This window comes from Hemiscyllium ocellatum, chromosome 30, assembly GCF_020745735.1.
Source record: "Hemiscyllium ocellatum isolate sHemOce1 chromosome 30, sHemOce1.pat.X.cur, whole genome shotgun sequence".
In the NCBI taxonomy this organism is placed as follows: domain Eukaryota; kingdom Metazoa; phylum Chordata; class Chondrichthyes; order Orectolobiformes; family Hemiscylliidae; genus Hemiscyllium; species Hemiscyllium ocellatum.
The window spans coordinates 5,875,733-5,902,444 of NC_083430.1; the positions used below are offsets into that span (position 1 = coordinate 5,875,733).

General features: G+C 44.1%; 1 protein-coding gene across 1 annotated transcript in view; it reads left to right on the top strand.

Moving 5' to 3' along the window:
• col9a2 (procollagen, type IX, alpha 2) overlaps window positions 1-26,712 on the top strand; it is a 230,909-nt gene that overhangs the window by 176,666 nt on the left and 27,531 nt on the right. Inside the window, exons 24-30 of the mRNA XM_060847546.1 lie at window positions 10,443-10,514; window positions 10,716-10,751; window positions 14,287-14,331; window positions 15,163-15,195; window positions 15,378-15,524; window positions 22,166-22,220; window positions 26,317-26,505. Of these exons, the coding sequence (XP_060703529.1) occupies window positions 10,443-10,514; window positions 10,716-10,751; window positions 14,287-14,331; window positions 15,163-15,195; window positions 15,378-15,524; window positions 22,166-22,220; window positions 26,317-26,505 (577 nt within the window). The remainder of the gene's footprint in view (window positions 1-10,442; window positions 10,515-10,715; window positions 10,752-14,286; window positions 14,332-15,162; window positions 15,196-15,377; window positions 15,525-22,165; window positions 22,221-26,316; window positions 26,506-26,712) is intronic.

Sequence of the window (26,712 nt, forward strand, 5' to 3'; positions counted from 1 at the left end):
AAGTCATTTTATTGTATGGACCGAAGTTTAATTGTACAGATTGTTCTATTGTATTGCATGTTTCATCAACACTAATTCGATGCAGTTGACAAATTGGGGACACAGTTTCGAAAGTGCAAACGTTTACAATATGTGTTGGCTGTGAATGATTACAGTGCCAATATTTTAAACACTTGTAAAGCACAATTCTTCTGTGACATTGGGTTGTACGAGAATGTGACTATTGTGTCATAGAAGAACTGATTGTATTTCCATTTTACTCAAGAGGGGCTTTGGAGAACTGGGTTTGAAATTGCAAACAAAAAGAAAATAGTTACTTTCATTCTTACTTTCCAGAATTTATTTCTGTCATCTCTGGGAAACGTGTCCAACTGAGGAGTTTCAAACAAAAGAAGCAAGGCTCAAAAATGCACAAACCTCCCACTGTTATCTCAAAGCTTTGTTCAAGTTACTTAATTATTTCACTTTTTCAGCATGAGTTCAAGTTATCTAATTATTTCAATTCTATAGCATGAGTTGTAGCCAGTGCCCTGTTGTGATGTTCATGTTCTGGCCAGGTGCCAGTGGTTCAATGATGTAGGATCAATGGTTCCCTGTCTTTCTTGTTAGTGAGCAGTAAGTTGAGAACATTGACTGAGCAGCTAACCTGAAAGAAGTGTTTGTTGAATAGAATCTGAAGGCAGGAATGTATAATTTCTCCTTGGAAATTATTCAGTCTGGTTCATCCAGTAGGAAAGGGTTAGGAAAAATATTATTTCTTGAATCCAGGAATTTTAATTTCCTTGCAGTTTTTTTAAGGTGGGAATTTGCTGAGTCAATGGCAGGACCCATTTATAAATGGTCTCTCCAAATTACACTCTCACACGCAACTTTGGTGCTGCTGCTGTTGCGGCTGCTGGCCATAAGGTAGCAGCAGCACTGGAGCCTGATTATCCAGTTGGCAGCAAGCACTAGCTAACAATGCGTAGATTGTCCCCTTTGAAGAAGTAATCCTGGGGAGAGAGATTTCCCAAAACTACAATCCTGTTGCTGCCTTTGCATGGACTATACAGTGGCAGGCCTGATATGCCACCTCCTGAAGTAGGGTTGAGATGGTAATGGAGAGGGGTAGACGGCAAGGCAGCCAGACTACATATTATTGATCAGGAGAAAGTGAGGACTGCAGATGCTGGAGGTGAGTCGAAAGTTGCTGGGAAAGCGCAGCAGGTCAGACAGCGTCTGAGGAGCAGGAGAATCGCTGTTTCGGGCACAAGCCCTTCATCAGCCTCATTCCTGATAAGGGACTTATGTCCAAAATGTTGATTCTCCTGCTCCTTGGATGCTGCCTGACCTACTGTGTTTTTACAGCAACACACTCTCAACCATATTATTGATAGTAATCTAATAATCAGTTGTTTGTCAGGGATTAGTAAAGTAGGTTTTTGATTTAAAACTGTAAAACACATTATAAGTTACAAAGCAGATGTTACAATAAAGCAACTGCTTTCATAAGAAGGGGTCAATCACAGTGCTTAGGTAGCAATAACCTGCTCCCAAGTCCACTGAGCTCCTAATTTCTACAGCTTTATCTGAACATGGAGTAACATCTGAACTCCAGGGGTACAGAACATCCAGACTGTACTTAACCAAGGAGCCCAAGCAAAACTGCAGTCAATAGGAATCAGGGGGAGAACTCTCTGCTAGTTGATGTCATACCTGGCACAGAGGGGGGTGGTTGTGTTTGTTAGATGCCAGTCATCTCAGCTTAGGACATCTCTACAGGAGTTCCTCAGGGTAGATAGATACGTTATGACGCATCTTTGGAGTAGGTGGGCTTGAACCCAGGCCTCTGGCCTAAGGTAGGGACACAACCATTGCACCACAAGAGCCCAGAACCTCAGGATGATGTCCTAGGCCCAACTACCTTCAGCTGCTCCATCAATGACCTTCCCTCCATGATTCAGTCAGAAGTGAAGATGTTCACTGATGATCACACAATGCCCAGCATTATTCGTGACTCCCCAGATAATGAAGCAGTCTGTGTTCAAATGCTATAAGATCTGGACAACAGTCAGCTTTTGGCTGATGAGTGGCAAGTAACATTCATGCCACACAACTCCCAGCCAATGACTATCTCCCACAAGAGAAAATCTAACCATTACCACCTGACTTTCAATGACATTATCATCTATGAATCCTTCACTGTCATTATCAAGGGAGTTAACATCAACCAAAAACTGAATTGGACCTGCCACATAAGCAGGAGTGGGGATTCTGTGGTATGTAGCTCACTACCTGACTCCCCAAAACCTGTCCACCATCTACAAGTCTTGAAATACTCCTCACTGCACAAGTGCAGCTGCAACAACACTTAAGAAGCTTGACACTGTCCAGCACAAAGCCGCCTGCTTGACTGGCATCAGATCATCCACCTTCAACATTCACTCCCCTTCATCTTCAGTTCACAGTGGCAGCAGTGGGTATCATCTATAAGATATACTGAGCAACGCACTACGATTCCATAGACCGATCCTTCCAAACCTATGAGCCATACCATCTACATGGAAACACTATCACCTGTACTTTTACATTCATGCCATACCATTCTGATTTAGGATTATATCACTATGCCTTCTCTATCAGTGCATCAAAATGACAGTTCAGCATCTCACCATCTGCTTCTTAATGGCAATTATGGTTGGACAATAAATGCTGACCTAGCCAGTGGCACCCACACACAATAAATTGATAATTTAAAAATGCACTAGTGACTATTGCAGCTGAACCAACTGTTCATAATTAGATTCCATTCCACAACAGTGTCATGAACGCTTTCAGAGCTGACTGCGTGAAAGTCCATAAAGTAGTCAAGTAGATGGCAGTTGGTTCAATTGCTTCCAAGGCTGAACACGTGACCTACAATGTCGATGATAATATCAAAGCACAGTTGAAATAGTAAAATCAGAATTTCAAGACCGAATAAAATAGAACAGCACTCTATCTAGTTAACCAGGAGTCTAATGCAGGTGAGCACTTTTCTGATTTCAAAATCGTGGTCCATTTAATCGTCACCTTTTCTATACAAAGCATAAATTCCTCTTTTAAAATCATATTTAATGTAAAACATTGCACTGCGTCTTCTGAAGTTAGCAATATCTTTTAAACTTGCCTGACAATGTCTTCTGACTCCAGAACTCCAGTACATAATTCTTTGAAGATTGCAGCACGTATAGACAGGGTAGTTAAGAAGGCATTTAGCTTGCCTTAATTGTTCAGACCTTTGCCCATAGGAGTTGGGATGTTATGTTGAGGTTGTACAGGATGTTGGTGAGGCCTGCTCTGGGGCACTGTGTCAAGTTCTGGTCACCCTGTTGTAGGGAAGTTATTATTAAGCTGGAGAGATTTACCAAAATGTTGCTAAGAATGGAGAGTTCGAGTTATAAGGAGAAACTGGATAGGTTGGGAATTTTTTTCACTAGAGTGTAGGAAGTTGAGGGGTGACCTTAAAGTGGTTTATAAAATCATGAGGGGTACAGATAAGGTGAATGGCCAGGTGTCTTTTCTCTGGGGGGTGGGGGGCATTTTTAAGACGAAAAGGATTTTAAAAAGACACGAGGAGCAGTTTTTTTTACACAGGGTGGTTCATGTGTGGAATGAACTGCCAGAGAAAGCAGTGGATGTGGTTAAAGTTACAACATTTAAAAGGCATTTAGATAAGTACATGAATAAGAAATGTCCGGAGGGCTATGGGCCAAGTACAGACAACTGAAACTAGTTTAGTTGGGATTATGGTCAGCATGGATTGATTGGACCGAAGGGTCTGTTTCCATGCTGTATGACTCTATAACAAGCTTTGCCCTGATCCGTATTCAGACGTCACAGGGTGAGAAGGAACGCTTTGGCCTGAGAGGCTTTGGGAAGCAGCAACTCAGCAGAAAGTACAGGTAAGCTCAGGTAGAGTTGTTTGAACTTTCCTCTTTAGTCTTAGAGCAGTTGAGATGGTGGTTAGAGCAGTTGCACGTTCTTCCTGCAGAATGTGGAATCTCACGGAGACTTGCATTGTCCCTGGAGACCACATCAATGGGAGGTGCACCCAGCTCCAGCTCCTGGGAGACCGTGTTACCTGGAGCTGGATCAGCCAAGATAAGCGTTTTAGTGAAGTGGCCACAGCTAAATTGCAGGGAGAGAGTAGCTGGGTGACTAACAGGAAAGGCAAGGGGAGTAGGCAGAGAGTGCAGGAATCCCTTTTGACCATTCCTTTCAAAAACAAGTATCCCATTTTGGATATTGTTTGGGGGGATGACCGTTCAGGGGAAAGCAGCTGTAGCCAGGTCAGTGGCATTACAACTCGCTCCGGGGCACAGTGGGAAATGGTCAAGGTAAACAGGACCTTACTGCTGGGAGACTCGATAGTGAGAGGGACAGACAGGAGATACTGTGGCCACAAACAGGAATCCAGGATGGAGTGTTGCCTCCCGGGTGTCAGGTTCAGGATGTCTCAGAGTAGCTCAAGCAACATACTTAAGGGGGAGGATGAGCTGCCAGAAGTCATTGTGCACATTGGCACGTACGACACAGGTAGAGATAGGGATGAGGTCCTGTGGAGTGATTATAGGGAGTGAGGAGAAAAGTTAAAAACCAGAACCTCGTTGGTGGTAATCTCTGGATTACTTCCAGTGCCAGTAGAGTAAGAACAGGAGGATAAGGCAGATGAATGTATGGCTAAAGAATTAGTACAGGGGCAGGGATTCAGGTTCTTAGATCATTGGGATCTTTTCTGGGGCAGGGATGACCAATCAAGATGCACCTGAACTGGAGGGGAACCAATATCTCAGCAGCCAGGTTTGCTAGTGCTACAAGGAAGGGTTTAAACTAGCTTGGCAGGGGGTGGGGTGGGATCCTTCACAGCAGGGAGGCAACTGCAAGGCTGGAAGGAGATATAGTAATCAGAAATAGTAAGGTGAAGAGACAGGCTGGAACATGTCAGGGAGCGAGAAATGCCTATTGGATTAAATTGGGACTGGGATATTATAGCTATTGTAGAAATATGGGTAAGGGAGAGACGGGACTGGCAACTTAATAAGCCAGTGTATAGGTGCTTTAGTCAGGGCAGAGATAGTGGAAAGGGCAAGGGAGTTGCATTTTTGATTAAAGAGAATATCATAGCAGTAGTCAAAGATGTAATATCTGAAGGACCATCCAGTGAAGCTTTGTGGGTGGAGCTAAGAAATAAGAAGGGGATGGTGACGTGATTGGAATTGCATGATAGGCCCCCAAAGTCATTGGGAATTATGGAACAAATATGCAGGAGACTTGCAGGATCAATATGTTTTTCATAGTAGGGATTTTAATTTTCCCATCATAGACTGGGACTTCCAGAGCGTTAAAGGCTTAGATGGGGTGGGATTTGTTAAGTGTGTTCAGGAAAGTTTCCTCAAACAGTATATAGATGGTCCTACTCAGGAAGGGGCAAAACATGACCTATTCTTGGGAAATAGGGCAGGACAGGTGACTGAGGTAATAGTGGGGAAACACTTTGGGACCAGTGACCTTAGTTCTATTAATTTTAAAGTAGTTATGGAAAGGGACAAAACTGGTCCACAGATTCAAGTTTTAAATTAGGGCAAGGCAAATTTTGATGGAATTAGACAGGAGCTTGCAGGGGTTGATGGGAGTAGTTTCATTGCAGGTAAAGGAAACTTCGGAAAGTGGGAGGCCTTTAAAAGAGAGGTAGCTAGAGTTCAAGGTCTATATGTTCCTGTGAGGGTGAAGGACAGGGTTGGCAGGAATAGGGAACCCTGGATGACAAGGGATATTGAGGCTTTGACCAGAAAAAGATAGCTGGGATCAAGGGAATCCTTGGAGGTGTATAGGGGATACAGGAGGTTACTGGAAAAGCAAATCAGGAGGGCAAAAGGGGGCATGAGATAGCCTTGGATGAGAAGATTAGGGTGAATCCAAAGAGGTTCTTTGAGTATAATAAAGGAAAAAGACTGAGTGTGTGTGTACGCGCACGTGTGTGTAACTACAGGATTTGGGCGTGGTCCTCAATTAATATTTCTCCTCTGCGCTTACTGTGGAACAAGACATGAAGACTTGGGAACTTGGGGAAGTTAGTGGTGATATTTTGGAAATAGTCCATAGAGAAGGTGTTGGACATACTAGAATGTATGAAAGTGGAAAAATCTCCTGGTCCTGACCAGATATATCCAAGAGCCCTGCAAGAGGCTAGGGAAGAAATCGCAGGGGTCCTGGCTGATAGTTTTGCATCATGATTTGTCACGTGTGAGGTACGGGAAGACTGGAGGGTAGCGAATGCTGTGCCCTTATTCAGGAAGGGCTGCAAAGAAAAACCTGGGAATTATAGACCAGTAAGCTTCACATCTGTGGTAGAATCATGGAATCCCTACCATGTGGAAACTGGCCCTTCGGTCCAACAAATCCATACAGGCCGTCCGAAGAGTAACCCACCCAGACCCATTCCCCTACCCTATTACTCTATACTTACCCCCAACTAATGCACGTAACCTACACATCCCTGAACACTATGGGCAATTTACCAAGGCCAATTCCTGCACCCATTTTTGGACTATGGGAGGATACCAGACCACCCGATGGAAACCCACGCATACACGGGAGAATGTGCAAACTCCACGCAGATAGTCGCCCGAGGCTGGAATCGAACTCAAGTCCCTGGCACTTCTCAGGCAGTAGTGCGAACCACTGTGCCAAGTTTATTGAGAAGATTCTGAGGGACAAGATATACATGCATTTGGAAAGACAGGTTTTGATTAGGAGTAGTCAGCATGGCTTTGTGCATGGGAGATCATGCCTCGCAAATTTGTAAGAGTTCTTTGAAGTGACAAGGAAGGTTGATGAGGGCAGGGCGGTAGACATAGGTTCCACATGTTGGAAGGCTCTGGAAGACTAGATCGCATGGAATCCACAGGGAGCTACCAAATTGGATACATAATTGGCTTGATGGTAGGAAGCAGAGGGTAATAGTAGAAGGATGCATGTTGGACTGGAGGCCTGTGACTAGTGGAGTCCCTCGGGGTCAGTGCTGGGCCTATTGCTGTTTGTTATCTATATCAATGATTTGGATGAGCATGTACAAGGCATGATTAGTAAGTTTACAGATGGTACGAAAATAGGCGATATCGTGGACAGAGAGGAAGGTCCTCAGAAATTGCAGCAGGACCTTGATCAGATGGGAATATGGGCCCAGAAAAGGCAAATGGAGTTTAATATAGATAAATGTGCATTTTGGCAAGTCAAACAAAGATAGGTGTTTTATGGTGAATGATGGAGCCTTTAAGGAGTGTAGTGGAACAGAGGGACCTTGGAGTTCAGGTGCACAGTTCTCTGAAAGTGGAGTCCCAGGTGGACAGGGCAGTGAAGAAGGCTTTTGGCACACTGGCCTTCATCAGTCAGGGCATTGAGTATAGAAATTGAGAAGTTATGTTACAGTTATACAGGACATTGGTGAGGCCACACTTGGAGTATCGTGTTCAGTTTTGATCACCTTGCTATAGGAAGAATGTCATTAAACTGGAAAGTGTGCAGAAGAAATTTACAAGGATGATGGCAGAACTCAAGGCTCTGAGTTATAAGGAGAGGTTGGACAAGCTAGGACGTTTTTCTTCAGAGCGTAGGCGACTGAGGGGGGAATCTCATAGAAGTGTGTAAGGTCATGAAAGGCATGGATTGGTGAATGCAAACAGTCTTTTTCCCAGGTTTGGGGAACCGAGGACTAGAGGGCATCAGTTTTAGGTTGAAAGGGAAAGAATAAAAGGGAACCTGAGGAGCAACTTTTTTACACAGAGGGTGGTACACATGTGGAATGAGCTGCCAGCAGAAGGATATGGGCCAAGTGCAGGGAAATGAGGATAGCCTGGATGGACAGTTTGGGTGAAGGGCCTGTCTCTCCATGCTGTAGGTCTCTATGACTCTCTGGTGGGAGTTGCTTCTCCTCAAGAAGCTGTGCAACTCAGAACTGCAGAAGGTCTGAAATCAACGAATTGTTGTGTGTATGGATGCATAATCCATTGCATTATCCCATTCCCTTAATGATATCATGCAGTGGGATCGGGCTGAGAAAACTGGATAGCCTCCCACCTCTCTCTTTTTCCCCTACCCAATATGGTTTTACCATCATATCGAGATGGCAAAATCTTTCTCAAAACAAATGACCTTTTAAATTCAATCAGGACCTCAGTTTTCAATATTCAAAATTCAGCTATTCCATAAGCTCATTCACCATTTTATTTTTTTGGAGATCCCAGTGTTGGACTGGGATGTACAAAGTTAAAAATCACACAACACCAGGTTATAGTCCAAGCAGCTAATGCTTCCAATTAAACCTATTGGACTATAACCTGGTGTTGTGTGATTTTTAACTCCATTTTATTTTTGAGCCAGTAGACCTAACATTCTCCTGTGATGTTCCATTCTTCCTCCTCCGTCTCTCTTCCGTGAGAGTGACTGACTTTCTATTACCTTTCCTTTCTGTTACAAATATTTGAAACACTCGAAATGTCTCTCCTTCTCCTCAGCCCAATCCCAAACCTTCAGCTCCTTAACCAGAAACTGTTTCCTTCAAGTTCCAGATTCCTCAACTAAGGAAAGCAACTTTCCTTTTCTACTCTGTCAGGTTCCTTCCGAATCTGAATTGATTGTTTCAATCAGATCATTTCACTTTCATCTAAACTCCAGAAAATGTATAACAAAATTTATTCAGACTCTCATCACAGAATTACTCTCTCATCCTAGTGAACCATTTAACGAATCTTTGCTGTGCTCCCTCCATTGATGGGAAGGTGCTAATGGTCAGTGAGAGGAATGATGGGAAGGTGTTGATAGTCAATGTGAAGAATGATGAGGAGGTTTCATTCGTCAGTGTGAAGAATGTTGGGAAGATACTGATGGTGACTGTGAGGAATGATGGGAAGGGGCTGATGGTCCAATCTGAGGAATGCGGGAATGTCAATCTGACAAATGATGAGAAGCTGCAGATGATCAGCATGAGGAATGGCGGGAAGGTGCTAATGGACAGTCTGAGGAACGGCAGGAAGGTGCAGATGGTCAATCTGAGGAATGACGGGAAGGTGCTGATGGCCAATCTGAGGAATGGTGGGAAGGTGCTGATGGCCAATCTGAGGAATGGTGGGAAGGTGCTGATGGCCAACCTGAGGAATGGCGAGAAGGTGCTGATGGTCAGTCCGAGGAATGACAGGAAGGTGCTGATGGTCAATCCGAGGAGTGGCAAGTAGGTGCTGATGGTCAATCTGAGGAATGACGGGAAGGTGCTGATGGCCAATCTGAGGAATGGTGGGAAGGTGCTGATGGCCAACCTGAGGAATGGCGAGAAGGTGCTGATGGTCAGTCTGAGGAATGGCAGGAAGGTGCTGATGGTCAGTCCGAGGAATGACAGGAAGGTGCTGATGGTCAATCCGAGGAATGGCGGAAAGGTGCTAATGGTCATTGTGTGGGATGGCAGGAAGGTGCTGATGGTCAACCTGAGGAATGGCGAGAAGGTGCTGATGGTCAATCTGAGGAATGATGGGAAGGTACTAATGGTCAATCTGAGGAATGGCAGGAAGGTGCTGATGGTCAATCTGAGAAATGACGGGAAGGTGTTGATGGTCAATGTGAGGAACGGCGGGAAGGTGCTCATGTTCAATGTGAGGAATGGCGGGAAGGTGCTGATGGTCAATCTGAGGAATGACGGGATGGTGCTAATCGTCAATCTGAGAAATGACGGGAAGCTGCTGATAGTCAATCTGAGGAACGGCGGGAAAGTACTGATGGTCAATCTGAGAAATGACGGGAAGGTGGTGATGGTCAATCTGAGAAATGATGGGAAGGTGCTAATTGTTAATCTGAGGAATGATGAGAAGCTGCTGATGACCAGCGTGAAGAAGAGTAGGAAGGTGCTGATGGTCAGTATGAAGAATGATGGGAAGGTGAGTAATTGAGTTATGTGGCACAATAGGAGACCATGCAGGCCCTTAAATTTAGGATGGCTCTCTGAGGAATAATGGGATAATTACAGAACATTCCAATCAGAAAGGAACAGAATATGCATTTTACCTGATTCCAGTATGTCAAGACATGAGTTTTATTTCTTTTTTTTTCTACTTTATACTAAGATGGACTGTAATGTTTAATTTTTAACTTTATTTTTTAATTGCTCTACTTTATACCTAAGCTTTTGTATTTAAGTACCTTTGTTTCTAAGATGCGGCAGGACTGGCTTTTCACTGTATCCATGGCCTTCTGTACTTCAATACATGTGACAATAAATTCTAATTGGTAATCTACTTGTCAAGGAGACCAGTGACAATGATGGCTCAGAGCATCATGTTGGCATAGATCACTGCCTGGAAAGAGTAGAGGATTAATTGTGAGAAACGTAAATGCTACTTTTACACAATTTGATGCTTCATTCACTTTTTGTTTAGGGTATTAAAGGAGAACGGGGTCCCACTGGAATCCCAGGTCCTCAGGGTGTTCCTGGATTTAAAGGTGATAAGGTAAGCAATGGGAATCTATGCTATAAAGACATACAGTACTCTATGTGTAAGGAAACCGAACTTCCTTCACTCGGATTGTACTAACCGGACTTGTGAGAAATAAACTCCCTTCCCACTGTTGAATGAAATGCCTATCTGACTCTGTGTCAGTATGAAGGTGAACATTTCTGATCCCAGACTTTCTTTCCACCTTTTCTCCAGGGATTCCAAGGAAAATCAGGACCCAAAGGTGGTGTTGTGAGTACCTGAATATTTAAAATCAGAGTGTGTGATTACGTCAATGTCAGCGAATATATTCTTGGACCTATCTGTGTGTCAATTTGTCTGTGCTCCAGTCTGTTTCTCTGCATGTATGCATGAATTTCTATCTCTTGTGCATGAGTGTGTGTGCTAATGTGTTCTTTTTGGGTGTGTCTGTCTTTTTATGTGTGAATTAGTTATGTAACCTAAATGAAAGGAGACCTCAGATACCTAGCCCATTGAAGGTTAGTGGAGCTTGTGGGCTAGGGCTGATTAAAAGTGTAAGAGCTGAAAATGTGTTGCTGGAAAAGCGCAGCAGGTCAGGCAGCATCCAAGGAACAGGAGATTCGACGGAAGAAGGGCTTATGCCCGAAACGTCGAATCTCATGTTCCTTGGATGCTGCCTGACCTGCTGCCCTTTTCCAGCAACACATTTTCAGCTCTGATCTCCAGCATCTGCAGACCTCACTTTCTCCTAAAAGCGTAAGAGCCCCATACCCAGGAACAGAGGGCAGCACCATCTGTGGAGAGAAATCAGAGTTAATGTTTCGGGTCCAGTGACCCTTCCTCAGAATGTTCTGTCACAAAGAAACATTTCTTATGTTTTAAACAAGAGAATGGATTATTCAAAGAATTCAACCTGGGTGATAATTTGCAGCACGTGTACAAACACAAACATGCAAGGGAAAGAAGAAATTAAGTTATGATTAAAACATATTGTCACAAATTCCTGTGAATTTTGAGACCAGTAAGTCAATGTCTAGTGAGGTTTTGCTGGTCTGTCTGAATTTCTCCTGAGAAAAACTCAGGTGCAGGTGGTTTACAGTCAACAGCATAGCAATATGACCCTGGTTCGCTGGGAAATGCATTCATTTTCAGGAAAAATACATATTTTTTTCCAGAGATCAAACTTTGAGAGAGGTCAACACTACAGGCAGTAATTTCTTTAGTTGGTCACTGATCAGTAGAAGAAGCAGACTAACTCAAGAAGTCAAAGCTGCATTTTTATACCATTCAAAAATGTGCAGTTTCAGTTTTGTAATTGGGGCTCCTAGTTATGACATTCATCTAATGAGGAAGCATTGATGTTACTCACCAACAATCATTGCGTTCTTTGATGAGATAACTACAGAGGTCATTAATGCCATAATGTGTTTCACTGGGTTCCTTTATTCTGAAGTGGTTGAGTGTAGAGAAGAGATAGAATCATATAGCATGGAAAAAGACCCTTTGGTCCAACCAGTCCCAAATCAAACTAATTCCACCTGGCTGCTCCTGGCCCATTTCTCTCCAAACCTTTCATATTCATGTACTTATCCAAATGTTTTTTAAATGTTGTAATTGTATCCACTTTGACCATTTCCTCAGGAAGTTCATTTCTGCTTTGTGTTGGCTTGACTGGATAGTTTACATGTTGAATGGAGCATGGCATTCCAGGAGGATGATGTATGCTTTTGGCTATTGGTTACTGCTGGTCAGAACTTTCTAGAAACCATGGTCAACTGACATCATGTGATCAGTGGCATTCATGTTGACAGTCCAGCAAAGTTGTCCGTTTTTAAGCAAACATAAGCAAGAGACTGCAGTTTTCTCTCTCTCTCTCTCTCTCTCTCTCTCTCTCTCTCTCTCTCCCTCCCTCCATGCCTTCCGATATAATGTAATTTATGGAAATATAATGTTCCCAATCTAAGAACAGTGCAGGATAAGTATGGGAGAAATATCATAGTTATATCACAATACAGGGAAGGGCAGCAGGGGTAGATCAGCAGGAAAACCTCCTAATCTGAGTGTTAACATAGGAACTGGAGTAGACCATTCAGCCCACCAAGACTGTCCCTCCTTTCAATACAATCATGGTTAATTGGACATTTCAATGCCCTTTTCCCCATCTTATCCCAATAACCCTGTACTCACTGGTAATCTGAAATATTACCAATCTATACCATAAATAAATTGAACATCTGAGCTTAAAAGGCTTTCGTGGTAGAGAATTTCAAAGTTTCACAATCCTCTGAGTAAAATAATTTCTCCTCTTGGACGTAATAGATATTCACCTTTTCTTTTCAAATTGTGCCCCTTGGTTCTGGACTCCCAACCAGGGAAACATCTTACCTGCATCGACCCTGTGTGCCTCTTTAAGTAGATTGTATGTTTCAATGAAATCATCTCTCATTCTTCAAAACTCTACAGAATGCCGTCCCAGTTTGCCCATTCTCTCTTCAGAGTATAGCTCCACTAGGTCTGGTGAACCTTGTTGCATTCCCTCTGTAAGAATAAGATCTTCTCTGAGGTAAGGAGTCCTTTCTGAGACATGGGAAAACTGCAAACAGCACTATACCTTAAATACCTAAAACTGCACACAGTACTCCATATGCAATCTAACCCAGCTCCTTCCAGTTCAAGCAAGACTTCATTACTCCTGTACCCAAATCCTATTGCTACAAAAACTGACATTCCAATAGCCTTCCTATCATTTGCTGCATCATTTAGTCTTTAGTGATTTATCAACAAGGACACCTAAATCTATTTGTACATATACACTTTCCAGCTTTTTACTATTTAAGAAATATGCTGCACGTCTGTTCCTCCTGTTGAAGTGGATAACTTCACATTTTTCCGCATTACATTCCATCTGTCAAGTTCTTGCCTATTCATTAAGCCTGTCCAAATCTTCCTTTATGAAGGCAACACACATTTCCACTTAGCTTTGCATCTTCCGTAAATGTAAAAGTATTACATTTGGTCCCCACATCCAAATTATTGAGTATAGTGAACAGCTGGACCCAAGTATTGATCCTTGAGGTACCAGACTAATCACAGCTAGCCTATGTGAGAATGACTCAATTATTCCAACTCTGTTTTACATCTATTGGTGAATTGTTAATCCATGCCAGTACATTACCTCCAGTTCCCATGTGTTTCAATGTTTCTAATCAGCCCCTTGTATGGGACTTCATCAAAATCCTTCTGAAAATCGAAGTACACTACACCTATCAGCTTCCCTTTATCAATTTTATTTGTAACATTTTCACAAAACTCCAACAAGTTTGTTAAACACGGATTATCATTCATAAATCCATACTGACTATACCCAATCAGATCTTTATCAATCAAGTTTCTATTTATGTCATTCTTTATAATAGATTCTAACATTTTCCCTACTTTGAACGTAAGGCCAACAAGTCTGTAGTGCCTTAATTTTTTTGCCCCCTTTTTAAATAGCGGGGTGACATTTGCTATTTTCGAATCCACAGTCAGTATTTTGTTACTCAATGTCATGGTGAAATGGCACAGGATGTTCCTTGCATTAAATAAATATAAGTTGTTGCTGTTTTCTGTATATGGCTCTCGGTGGCTTGGTGGGTGTGGGAGTTTTTGTGGGTGTACATGTGCGTATGTGTGTAGTGGAGGGGAGGTGGTGTGTTGGGGCGAGAGAGGGAAGCTGTGATCTTTTTGGCCATTGCCCTTTTGTTGAGATTGAGTTAATGTGATTTGTTCCAATGAATATGATTGTTGACATTGCTGATTGCAGGGCGACCCAGGGGTGGAGGGACTGGATGGTGAGAATGGTGAAAAGGTAAGATCCAGAAGTTCTTATCCTTAGATTCAAGATCAAGAGTCAAGGTTTACAGCAGAGTTGGATCTAGTTCTGAAATGCTGTTAGTCCATTAAACCCACAATTCCTGGCAATGAGACTACAGGTTTGGTGAAACCAGTCTTTCACTCTGGCTGGTGCCTGCTTGTAGATTAATTAGAAAATGTTGCTAAGGATGTCTCAAATGTCCCATTGTCCCTCAGATTATGAATGAGGGGAGGGGTCAGGTCTAGAAACTTTGCTTCGGATTTGCTTTTTTAAATTTTATGTGCCAGGCAAGGCCTCTGTCAGTAGTCCTGTCAACTCGAACTATCATGTAATGGAAGACACCATATATGGTTTGAAAGGAGTTGCTTCTTACTGTGAATTAGTCACGTGATAATTGAGACAGAGGCCAGCAGAGCAGGCTAACAGGAGCCCAGCTCCAGTGTGCTACTTGGGGTGAAGCAGAAAGCCCACTGTCGAGGCCCAGGTCCGGGATCCTGGATCAGCAACAAGATCAGACCCTGAGCCAAGGGCCAGAGGTTTGAAGGGGCCTACATCCGCAGAGAGAAAACCTACAAGAAAACATTTCTCCTCAAATGCTTTGCTCAGCTGAATCACAGGACAGGTCTCCGGACATTGACCCAGTTGTTAGTGGTCTCATGGAAATGCTTCTTACAGATAGAAAGGTTGGATGGAGTAGTTAAATCTGGTAACAGAGACTGAGCCCAGGAAAGCTCCAGTTTGGTGAACTGTTTGATTGATTTGTTTGGTGCTGGTGTGACATTGAGTTGTCTGAATTGAGCCAACATTCCTCCTCTTTCCTCACAGGGAGACTCCGGGGAGCCTGGAGTGAAGGGAGAGGTCAGTCTGATTACGATCCAAAATCTTGGGTCCTCTTCTGTTTTATACAATGTTAACATTTACCCTGAAGGGTGGCGAAAGGGGTGTGGGCTTCATCGGGTTCAGTGTGATGGGTTGGGCTGGGTTTATTAGTCATTGCCGACTGGCTCACTGGAGCCTGATCTTGTTTTGTTTCCCTGCAGCAAGGTGTTATAGGAGAGCCAGGGTACAGGGGCCCAATTGGTAATCCAGGGGAGCCAGGAGCAGAAGGTCGAGTAGGATTGCCAGGCCCTCGAGGTCCCAATGGAGAGCGTGGTGTTACCGGATCGACCGGCCGTCAGGGGGTCGCTGTAAGTATCTCCACAGTGTGACATGATTCCGGGGGTCTCCTCACTAGTGGCTCCCTCGAAGGAGAGTGGGGTTCAGCGGACAAACATACATCCCCATAACACAAATCTCTTGACATTGTCATGTCACTGTGTTGCTGATGTCGAACTGTAGGGGGAGGTGGTAATTAACTTTATCTGGAGATGGCTGGAATGGGTGGGCGTTTAGTAGATGAATGTCGATTTTAGAACGTTACTTTTCAGCTCCATTCGCAAATCTCTCTGATCTTTTTATTTCACTCCCTGTTTCTTTCACCACTGTAAATGCACTTCTCTCCTGACTATTCTCCCTCTGTGAACATATGAACATGATACACTCACTGATTTTTCTCCTGTCTGGAGTGCTCCTTGCAAGAATTCATATTTTGATTTGTTTTGCTCCAGTGAATCTCACTTTGAGTGGTTCCCCAGAGACAGGTAACAAAACTGACACCCAGTTTCCAGTAACAGCATCCTAAGCTTTATCATTTATGTCTGCAATGTCCTGAGAGTGTTTGACAGAGGAAGCTTCGCTCTGTATCGTGTGAAATACATGTTTAACTAGTTTATTGGAGTTATTTGAAGGTTTAACCTGCGTGTAAATGAAGACGAATAAGTGAGTGCATTATACTTAGATTTCCAAAAGGAATTTGAGAAGGTGCCACATCAAAGCATATTGCAGAAAAAAAATCTCATGGTGTAGGGGATAACATACCGGCTAACTGGAAGCAGACTATAGGAAAAAATGGGTCATTTTCATGCTGGTAGATTGTCATGAGCGGTTTGCCAGGACCTCGACTGTTTATAATTTATATAAATGATTTGGACTGAAGGTGTGATAGCTAAATTTGCTGGTGACACAAAGGTAGGAAAATGAATTGTGAAGAGCACCTAGGAATCTCAAAAGGAGATAAATAGTGACTCAACAAAGATCTGCCAAATGGAGTATCATGTGGAAAAGTGTGGAATTGTCCATTTTGGCAAAAAGAATAAAGAAGTAACATATTATCTAAACAGTGAGAGGTTGAAGAGCTCAAAATGCAGAGGGATCTGTGTCCGATTGCATGAATCACAGAAGGTTAGTGTGCAGATACAGGAATAATCAGGAAAGCTAATAAAATGTCATGGTTTATTATGAGCAGAATTGAATGCAAGAGTAGGAAGGTTATGCTTCAGTTATACAGCGCATTGGTGGGACCACATCTGCAGGACTGTGTACAGTACTGGTCACTATGCTTATGGAAAGATGGTGATGCCTCGGAAGCAGTTCAGAGAAGGGTCGCTAGGCTAATACCTGGAATGTAAGGATTGCCTTATGAGGAATAGGTGGACAGGATAGGCCTGTATCCTCTGGAGTTAGAACAGTCCGGATTGACTGAATTGAAACTTATTTGTACAGGCTGGGGTAAAGCCCCTCCCATCCTGAAAAGGAGTGGGAGAAACGATGCAAGATGGTGCTGGAGTAGGACTCTCCAATCGAAGCTTGTCCGCCCCTCCTGCTCTTCTTTTCTCTCTCATTTTCTTACTTTCAGTGATTTTCATTTCTTCTCCTTTTCTTCGTTCTCTTCAACTCCTGGCCTCTGGCAGTGAATCCTGGCCTCCTCTGGCGCTGCGGTCTCCCCTAGTGGCCTCCTGACCTGGGGCAGCATCCTCCTGACATCTCATGGCAATCTCCTGGTTCAGTGGCCTCCTGCAGCAGCCTCCTGGCGTGGCATGGTGACCTCCGATAGTGGCCTCTTATCGAAGGGGTCTCCACATGTGGAGCCAGGGTCCAGTGTGGGCTGGAAGCATGGTGCCAGCATGGTCTGCTGTATTGAACGTTTATTCCTGTAGTGCTGGACATTTTATTTTCTGTATTGTCTAAATCTTGCAACTAAAGAAACTGTACCTTGGTACTTCTGTATCTAAGTTGGCACTGTAACTGACAGTGTATAAAGTTTTCACTAAACTCATTGAGTATATGTGACATTAAAGGCTATTCTATTCTATACATAAGCTCCTGAGGGGTCTGGACTGGGTAGACGTGGAAAGGATTCTCCCTGTGGGCGAATCTACAACTCGGGATCATGTTTAAAAGTAGTGGATGGTACATTTAAAACAGAGACGAGGAAACAATTTTTTTCTCAGTGGGTTGAGAGTCTTTGGAATTCCCCTCCTGAGAAAGGAAGTAAATACAGAATCTTTAAATACTTTAAAGGCAGAGGTAGGTAGATTCTTGATTGCCAAGGGGGTGAAAGGTTATCAGGGACACGCAGGAATGTAGAGTTATGGTTAAAATCCTATTGAATGGCAGAGCAGACCAGAAGGGTCAGGGTGCTTGCTGTTGGTTGTTGTTCATATGTACAGAGATACAGTATTGCAAGGAAACAGAATGTGAAGGCTTAAAACATCACTCACTACTGGACATCATTTAAGAGAAGCTAGAACTGCAACTATACGTCAACAATAAAGAGTTAAAAAGACTGGCAGGCAAAGAAATTGTTGCAATATTGCTGTCTGCATCCTGCTGACAGTGTCTGAGAAAGCTTAGAGTAACAGAACTTAACATTGATGAATGCAAAAATACAAGCTTAAAGTGCTGACAGTCACTGTTAGTGGTGTGGGGCGGAAAGGCCTCAATTTGGTAAAGCTTCCCTGTACTCCCCCTACAGCAAGAACATCCTTCCCCAGAGAAGGAGACCATTTAACGGAAGTTAGAACTACAACAATAAAGACAAGCACAGACAATGAGAAATACTTTGTAAAACCATATGTCACTTTGAGGAGAAGCAACATGCAGTTTTCAAACAATGGAAACACTGGTCATCTCTCAAACATGCATTGTTCAAAAAAGTAGATTAAGATCACAATTAAGAAAATTGCTTTCAGTGAGATATCTCTGTTAGAATAGTTAGCAGAAATATTTTTAAGAGACATTACTGTTTTGTAATTCAATGATTCAACTTTAACAGAGCTTATTTGCATCCGCTAAATATATTATGTTAGAGTTTACAGATGACACAAAGCTGGGGAAAAGGGTGAGCTGTGAGGGGGATGCAGAGATATTGCAATGTGAGTTCTGGACAGGCTGAGTGAGTGGACAAATGTATGGCAGATGCAGTATAATGATTATTAGACAGATTATTAGTCTTATACTTTCATTCTGTCAATTGGGGCGGCAAGGTGGCACAGTGGTTAGCATTGCTGCCTCACAGCACCAGAGACCCAGGTTCCCTTCTCACCTCAGGCAACTGTCTGTGTGGAGTTTGCACGTTCTCCCCGTGTCTGCGTGGGTTTCCTCCTGGTGCTCCGGTTTCCTCCCACACTCCAAAGATGTGCAGGTCAGGTGAATTGGCCATGTTAAATTGCCCAAAGTGTTAGGTGAAGGGGTAAATGTAGGGGAATGGGTCTGGGTGAGTTGCTGTTCAGAGGGTTGGTGTGAATTTGTTGGGCTGAAGGGCCTGTTTCCACACTGTAAGTAATCTAATCTAATATCAGTAGATGGGAGGCAGCAAAAATGGAATTCAGATTAGTATTTGAATGGCTGTAAATTGAGAGAGGAGAACGTTCAGCGAGACCTGGGTGTCCTTCGGCAGTAGTCACTGAAAGTAACTGTGCAGATACAGCAACAGCAAAGAAAGCAATCTGTATGTTGCCAAGTGAGAGGATTAAAGTACAGGAACAAGGATGTCTTGCTCCAATTACGCAGGGCCTTGGTGAGGTCACGTCTGGAGTATTGCATGTCATTTTGGTCCCCTTGCCATAGAAGAAACAACAAAAATTTAACAAATTGATTCCTGGGATGGGCGGACAGACGTATGAGTAGAGTTTGAGTCAGTTAGGACTGTTTTTACTGGAGTTTCGAAAGATAAGGGAGTTCTTCATAGAAACTTACAAAATTCTAACAGAACTGGATAGGTTAAATGCAGGAAGAATATTCCTGATGGTAGGGGAGTCCAGAACCAATGTCATGGTTTAAGGATAAAGGTAAACCTTTAGGACTCATGTGAGGAGAAATTTCTTCATCCGGTGAGTGCTGATCCTGTGGAATTCATTATCACAAAGTGTTTGAGGTCAAAACATTGTGTTTTCAAGAAAATGATAGATATCAGTCTTGTGGCTAAAGGGCTGTGGAGAGAGAGCGGGATTAGGTGACTGAGTTGGATGATCAGCCGTGATGATATTGAATGATGGAGTAGGCTGAAGTTGTCAAATGGCCTACTCCTGTTCCTATCTCCTATGTTCCTACAGACAAATGGTCAGTTTTCAGCTGGATACAGGAAAGAGTGTCAGTGTCCTGGGAGATCAGGGACCATGGCTGAAGAAACAGAAGTTGTCACTTAATAAAGATTAATCTGCATGATTTAAGAAGAACAGCTCCTAATATTAAAGATCTGCTCCAAATAGTGGTGTATCACAAACAGTGTGTGAAAGATGCAGTTGTGTGTGTGAGATTCAGGGTCATCACCCCTCACTTCTGAACCTGCTGCACATCTTGACCTTGACATCGTCGTGGTAGCAGCAGTTCATATACAGTCAAGTTAATAACTGGCTTAGAAACAAACTGTTGTTGACAAACAAGTCACTGAGAAGTTTTCATTGGGTTTTCTAGACTCATTCAAATAGAAAGAAGAACCTTCTGAAATTTCACAGGAGAGTTACTTCTTATTGCCAACAGGAAAGAAGCCATAGCCTTTACAGGACTGGTGGAAATGTTCTAACCCCTGTCGATCAGTGTTAGTGACAAAGATAGTGTTGAGCAAGCAACAATCTTCCTGCGTGACAACTCAGAAAAGTCTGGTTCAGCAGTCACAGTGGTTAGCACTGCTGCCTCACAGCGTCTGAGACCCGGGTTCAATTCCCGCCTCAGGCGACTGACTGTGTGGAGTTTGCACGTTCTCCCCGTGTCTGCGTGGGTTTCCTCCGGGTGCTCCGGTTTCCTCCCACAGTCCAAAGATGTGCAGGTCAGGTGAATAGGCCATGCTAAATTGCCCATAGTGTTAGGTAAGGGGCAAATGTAGGGGTATGGGTGGGTTGCGCTTCAGCAGGTCAGTGTGGACTTGTTGGGCCGAAGGGCCTGTTTCCACACTGTAAGTAATCTAATCAAAGAAGGCTTCAGGTGCTGAAGGTGTTAATGTCAATGTTACATTGAGTTCCATCTAGTCTGATGATGTGGGTGCAGATGGTTGAGATCAACTCGTGTATCCAAGGGGGTGGGGGGGTACAGTGGCTCAGTGGTTAGCACTGCTGTCTCACAGCACCAGGGACCCGGGTTTGATTCCACCCTCGGGTCTGTGTGGAGTTTGCACGTTCTCCCTCTGTCTGTACAGGTTTCCTCCAGGTGCTCTGGTTTCCTCCCATAATCCAAAGATATGCAGGCTAGGTGGATTAGCCATTGGAAATACGGGGTTATGGTGATAAGATAGGGGTATGGGTCTACATGAGATGCTCTTCAAAGGGCTGGTGTGGACTTGATGGGCTGAATTGCCTGCTTCAACACTATAGGGGTCCTATGAGGAACAAATGCATTATACACAGCACCTCAGAGTCTTAAAAACTATGACTATCTCATTAATGTAAACTATACTTATTGCTAACAGCAATAAACCACCCTGTTATGTCAGATAGTAACTCTGGTCTGGTCTCCCCTCCACAATTCATGATTAGACCAGCTTGAGAGTCAGCATAGAGAAAGACAGGCAACTGACAGTGAACCCTCCAAACCAGAATACTGCAGCATCACGCCCAGTCTACTCCTGATATCACCACTCTCCTGCTGAACTCACACCCACTAACAACTTCGCCAAACATGACCCAACTCCCCCTCGCCAAAGCACCAGACTCCAACTTTGAGTCAATCATTCTGTTGTTACCCAACTAAACCCCAAACCCCAACAGAATGCCAACAACCCCTGAACACCAGCTACAACCTGAACCCCAACAACCCTGAACCCTAACAAAATACTAACTCCAGCAAAACAGCAGCTACCCCTCAACCCCAGCAAAACACCATTTACCCCTGTTTCCTAACCTGGCTGCATTGCTAGGCACCTAACAACACCAGCCCAACCTGATGTGATTACCTCCCTGTACCCACCCATTTACCCCGAAATGGTTTGATTCACTCACTCCCTTATATACTTAGACCTCAGAGTACAGACCTGAATATGGCCACTTTTTCACCCAACTGTACTGCAGTTGCTGGGATTGCAGCACTGACCATTTGTGGGATTGGAGCGTCCGGCAGGAGTGGGCAGGTTGGGAATATCTGCCCGGGCAGAGGGCACAAATCCAGTATTCTGTGTGATCCATGTGGATACACTGCCACTGCTGGCCATAGGGGAAGATGCTGTGCTTGTGGATGATCCAGTGTGCCAGCAGTGCCACTAGCAGGCCGAGTGAGGTACTGCAAGCCTCTCTGACATGGATCAATCTAGCAAGGTGCAAACGAGTTCCTTACAAATTCTGAAGCCCTTTAGAAGGTGCTTCTAATTATATATTAGAGAAAGATAGAGGAACATGCTCTTCTTTTCTGCAATAAAGAATTTAAAGGGCTGCGTATGAGCCCTGACAATGGTCAAGATCCCACTCTGCTCAGTCCAGGAATTTGAGGCTCTCAACTTATCTATTTCTCATTCTTTCCACAGGGACGTGATGCAGGAGATCAGCATATTGTTGAAGTTGTCTTGAAAATGATGCAAGGTCAGTGCTGAAGGAGACTTGATTTATAAAAACATTTTACAAAAAGGCACTGAATTTTACTGGGCAGTCTCAAATATTAATGTGTGTGTCAGAATATCGGTTTATGAGTTTGTCATTGTCAGAGTTGGCTTGTGTTTCACTATCAGACTGTGTGAGTGTGTCATTGTCAGACTGTGTATGTCACTGACACAATGTGTGCTTATGTGTGTTCTCACTGTCAGCCCCTGTGTGTGATCATCCATGTCAGTGAGTGTTTGTGTCTCTGTCCGTGTGTGTGCACGCGCTATGTTGGTGGGTGTGTTAGTCAGAAAATGGTGTCCCTGTCAATGAATGTGTGTCACTGCCAGAGTTGCTGTGCTATGTAATGTCAGAATGTGAGCGTGCTTATTACTGTCAGTGCATGTGTGAGGCAATCTGTGTCCATGTGTCCTCATCAGAGTGTGTGTTGTCGTTGTCAGACTGTATGTGTGTCATTGTCAGAGTGTCTGTGTCCATATCATCCATGTCATTGTTAGTGTGGTGTCACTGTTAGTTTGTGTGTGTCCAAGTCCATGCATGTCATTGTTAGTGTGTGTGTATGTATATGTGTGTACCACTTTCAGAGTGTGTGTGTGTGTGTGTCACTGTGTCATTGTCAGCGATTGTTTAGTCACTGTCAGAGACTGTTGCATCACTGTCAGAATGTGTGTGTGTCTATGTCCATGTATGTCATTGTATGTATGTCACTGTCAGTGTGTCTGTCTGTCAGTGTCATTCTAACTCTCTCGTCTTTAACTCTCCATTTGTCCTATTTCTGCAGCTACTGATTTGGTCATCCACACTCTCACTTTCATCCTGCTGCCTAAGTTCTTGATGAAGCTATTCCTTGCACACCATTTAATCTCATGAAAACAGACCTGAAAAGATTTAGCTAATCACCATCAAATCTGCTTGTAATTCTTCAAGCACAATCAGCTCTTCATCTGGTCCACTAAAACCAACCCTGAATTGTACAGGTAACCCCAGGCTGTCGGGTTTGCTAAAACCAGCCCTGAATTGTACAGGTAACCCCAGGCTGTCGGGTTTGCTAAAACCAGCCCTGAACTGTACAGGTAACCCCAGGATCTTGCTGTATGCTTCCAGCTGTCTGCTTAAACCCTGTTCTCATGTCCCATCCATTTCCACCTCCACCAATAAATGCAGCCTTGGTCACTAAGATGGAACCATTCAATCAGGTAGCTTTTCTGCATCCCTTCCTTCTATTTGATGAAACTTCTGTAAAGGTGCCCTGAACTCACATTGTGTCCTCTCCAAGTGCACCATGTCCATGAGACCCACCTCCTGCTTTCTCAATCCTGTTCCCACTAAATTCTCCTCCTAGTCCCCCATGTAGCTGACGTTGCTAACACATCTTCAGCTGATATTTCACTTTTCTCCAGAAAACAATCCACATCCTCTCCATCCTGACAAACATTTGTCCCATCTCAACCTCCCCTCCTTCACCAAAGTCTATCAAATCCATTCCCATCTATTGTTGAAGCCCAGGGTTGAATCTCTTCAATCAGGTTTCCACTCCTGCCACAGTATTGAAGCAGCTGTTCTCAACGTCACACCCCAGTGTCTCTGGCTCTGGCTGACATTCTTTCCCGGAATATCGTTCTTGACCTGCCTTTGACATTGGTAGCCACACCATCCTCCTCCAGCCTGTCTCCAGTGGCTGAGGGAGACCTGTTCTGTCATAGTTAGAGAATCACTGGCAAAGATTTCTATTGCTGTTCCTATTCCTTTGCTCTAGATCGTCATAGAGTCATAGGATAGGATCCCTACAGTGTGGAAACAGGTCATTTGGCCAACAAGTCCACACTGACCTTCCAAAGAGTAACTCACCCAGACCCATTTCCCTACACTATTACTCTGCATTTACCCCTAACTAATGCACCTAATCTACACATCCCTGAACACTATGGGTAATTTAGCATGATCACTTCACCTAACCTGCACACCTTTGGACCGTGGGAGGAAACCGATGCAGACACGGGGAGAATGTGGAAACTCCACACAGAGTTGCCTGAGGCTGGAATTGAACCCAGGTCCCTTGCGCTGTGAGGCAGTGATGCTAACCACTGAGCCACCGTGCCACCCATCAATAGATGTTCCCCTAGGATTGGTCCTTGTCCCATCCTTTCTTTTCTGTCTACACCTGTATCTGAAGGCACAATGTTAGATTTCCCAGTTACACTGATCACACCCTGCTCTACCTCACCACCACCTCTCCTCACTGCTGTCCTGTTTCTTCATGGTCACATTGTTTATCCAGCCTCCTGTACTGGGTTTCGTTTATTTGTTCCTGGTTCGGAAATGTGTATTGATGGCAGTACATCATGTGACACTGTAGTCTAAGACTTACACCAGCTACTGGTTTAGCAATGTTTTTGATTTTAAAATACAGATCCTTGTTTTCTAACCTATCCATGACCTTGCCACCCCCTCCTCTCTCTCTTCTCAACCTCCCCCCTCCCCTATCTCTCTAATCCCCTCCTGCCTCACAGCCCAAAAAATATCTCCACATCTCTAATTCTGGCCTCTTGTGCATTTCCAGTTCTAACTATTCCTCTATTGGTGGCCCCACCTGCAGCTGTCTTCAGCCAAGATCTGAGCCTCCCTCCTTAACTCCATCCACCACCCCACCTCCCTCCTTAACTCCATCCACCACTCCACCTCCCTCCTTAACTCCATCCACCACTCCACCTCCCTCCTTAACTCCATCCACCACTCCACCTCCCTCCTTAACTCCATCCACCACTCCACCTCCCTCCTTAACTCCATCCACCACTCCACCTCCCTCCTCAGCTCCATCCACCACTCCACCTCCCTTCTTAACTCCATCCACCACTCCACCTCCCTCCTTAACTCCATCCACCACTCCACCTCCCTCCTTAACTCCATCCACCGCTCCACCTCCCTCCTTAACTCCATCCACCACTCCACCTCCCTCCTTAACTCCATCCACCACTCCACCTCCCTCCTTAACTCCATCCACCACCCCACCTCCCTCCTTAGCTCCATCCACCACTCCACCTCCCTCCTTAACTCCATCCACCACTCCACCTCCCTTTCCTTCTTTGAAACACTTCTTTGGGTGATCAGACCTAACACTTCCTTATACAGCCAAGTGGCTTACTTTGTTCTACAGTGCTCCTGTGAAGCACTGTGCGATGGTCCATTATATTAAAGGTGCTACATAAATGTAAATTGTTATTATACTTTGCGAAAACCTCAACTTTATTCCCTTGCACCTTAACCTTTACACTTACTCCTCAATCATCCTCAACACCCCTCCTTCTTCCCAGAGCACCTTCCCATGCTAATACCCTTTTACTTCCTCATACCTCACTTTCAAGGTCCCAAACATACCTCCCAGCTGAAATGGCAATTCTCTTGTAGAAATTTCAACTCATTGTTAGGTGTCTGTGCAGTGCAGAGTTCTCTACCCTGGGGAAATGAAATGCACAATGGGTGACTGTTTTCTAGCCCCTCCCCGCCCTGTGCGCATGTCCCCGCTGTGACAGTGTGACACTGAGCTTCTAGCCACCCATAATTTGAATTCTGTGTTTCACTCCCACTCTGACCTGTCTGCTCTCGGACCACGGCACCTCTCCATTAACTCTTATCATTAGCTCAGGGAACAATAAGCCCTTTTGCGATTAGGACCTTCACGGTCTTCTGGACTCAACTTTGAGCTCAGCAATTTCAACTTGACACTTGCCAATCCTCAGTGTGAGGGTCCCACTCAGTCTGTACGTCACAGAATATTAGTGCATGATGTATTGTTGTCCTGAATATCTGACAATTTTCCTTTTTGCAAGTGTCTTTTTTTTAAAAAAGTATTTTTATTGAAAAACTTTACAAAATTATAAAATTACAAAAATATGAAAAATAACATTGTAACAACAAAAACAACAACAATAAACAATAAATCAGCTACTATACTACTCAATCAAAGAACTCTTGCAAGTGTCTTTATCTGATTATGTGACCAGAATTACAGAACGCTGATTACTGTATCTATGGTGTCTGAACAGTTCGTACTGAATCACATGTTTTGGATGTGTTACAGAACAATTAGCCGCAGTCGCAGTCAGTGCCAAACGAGCAGTACTGGGAGGAGCAGGGATGACTGGGCCCCCTGGACCCCCTGGAAAGCCGGGCTCTTCTGGTGAACAAGGGGACCATGGGATTCCTGGGCCTCGCGGCTTACCTGGTCTGCCAGGTGTTCAAGGCCAGATCGGAAATACCGGGCCCAAAGGTAAGAGGTAAAGCAATCCCTGTCTGGTGGATGAATATGAAGGCCCTGCACACACAAGATAAATAATAATCTGCATCTTCAACATCTTATTTATTAATGTTCCAATATTTGTTGTTCTGTATGTGCAGAGTGTCAATCAGGATTCATGCCAGTCAGTGAGACAGAAACCTTTCCTTGTGGAAAGGGTTTATTAACAACTCCGTCTCA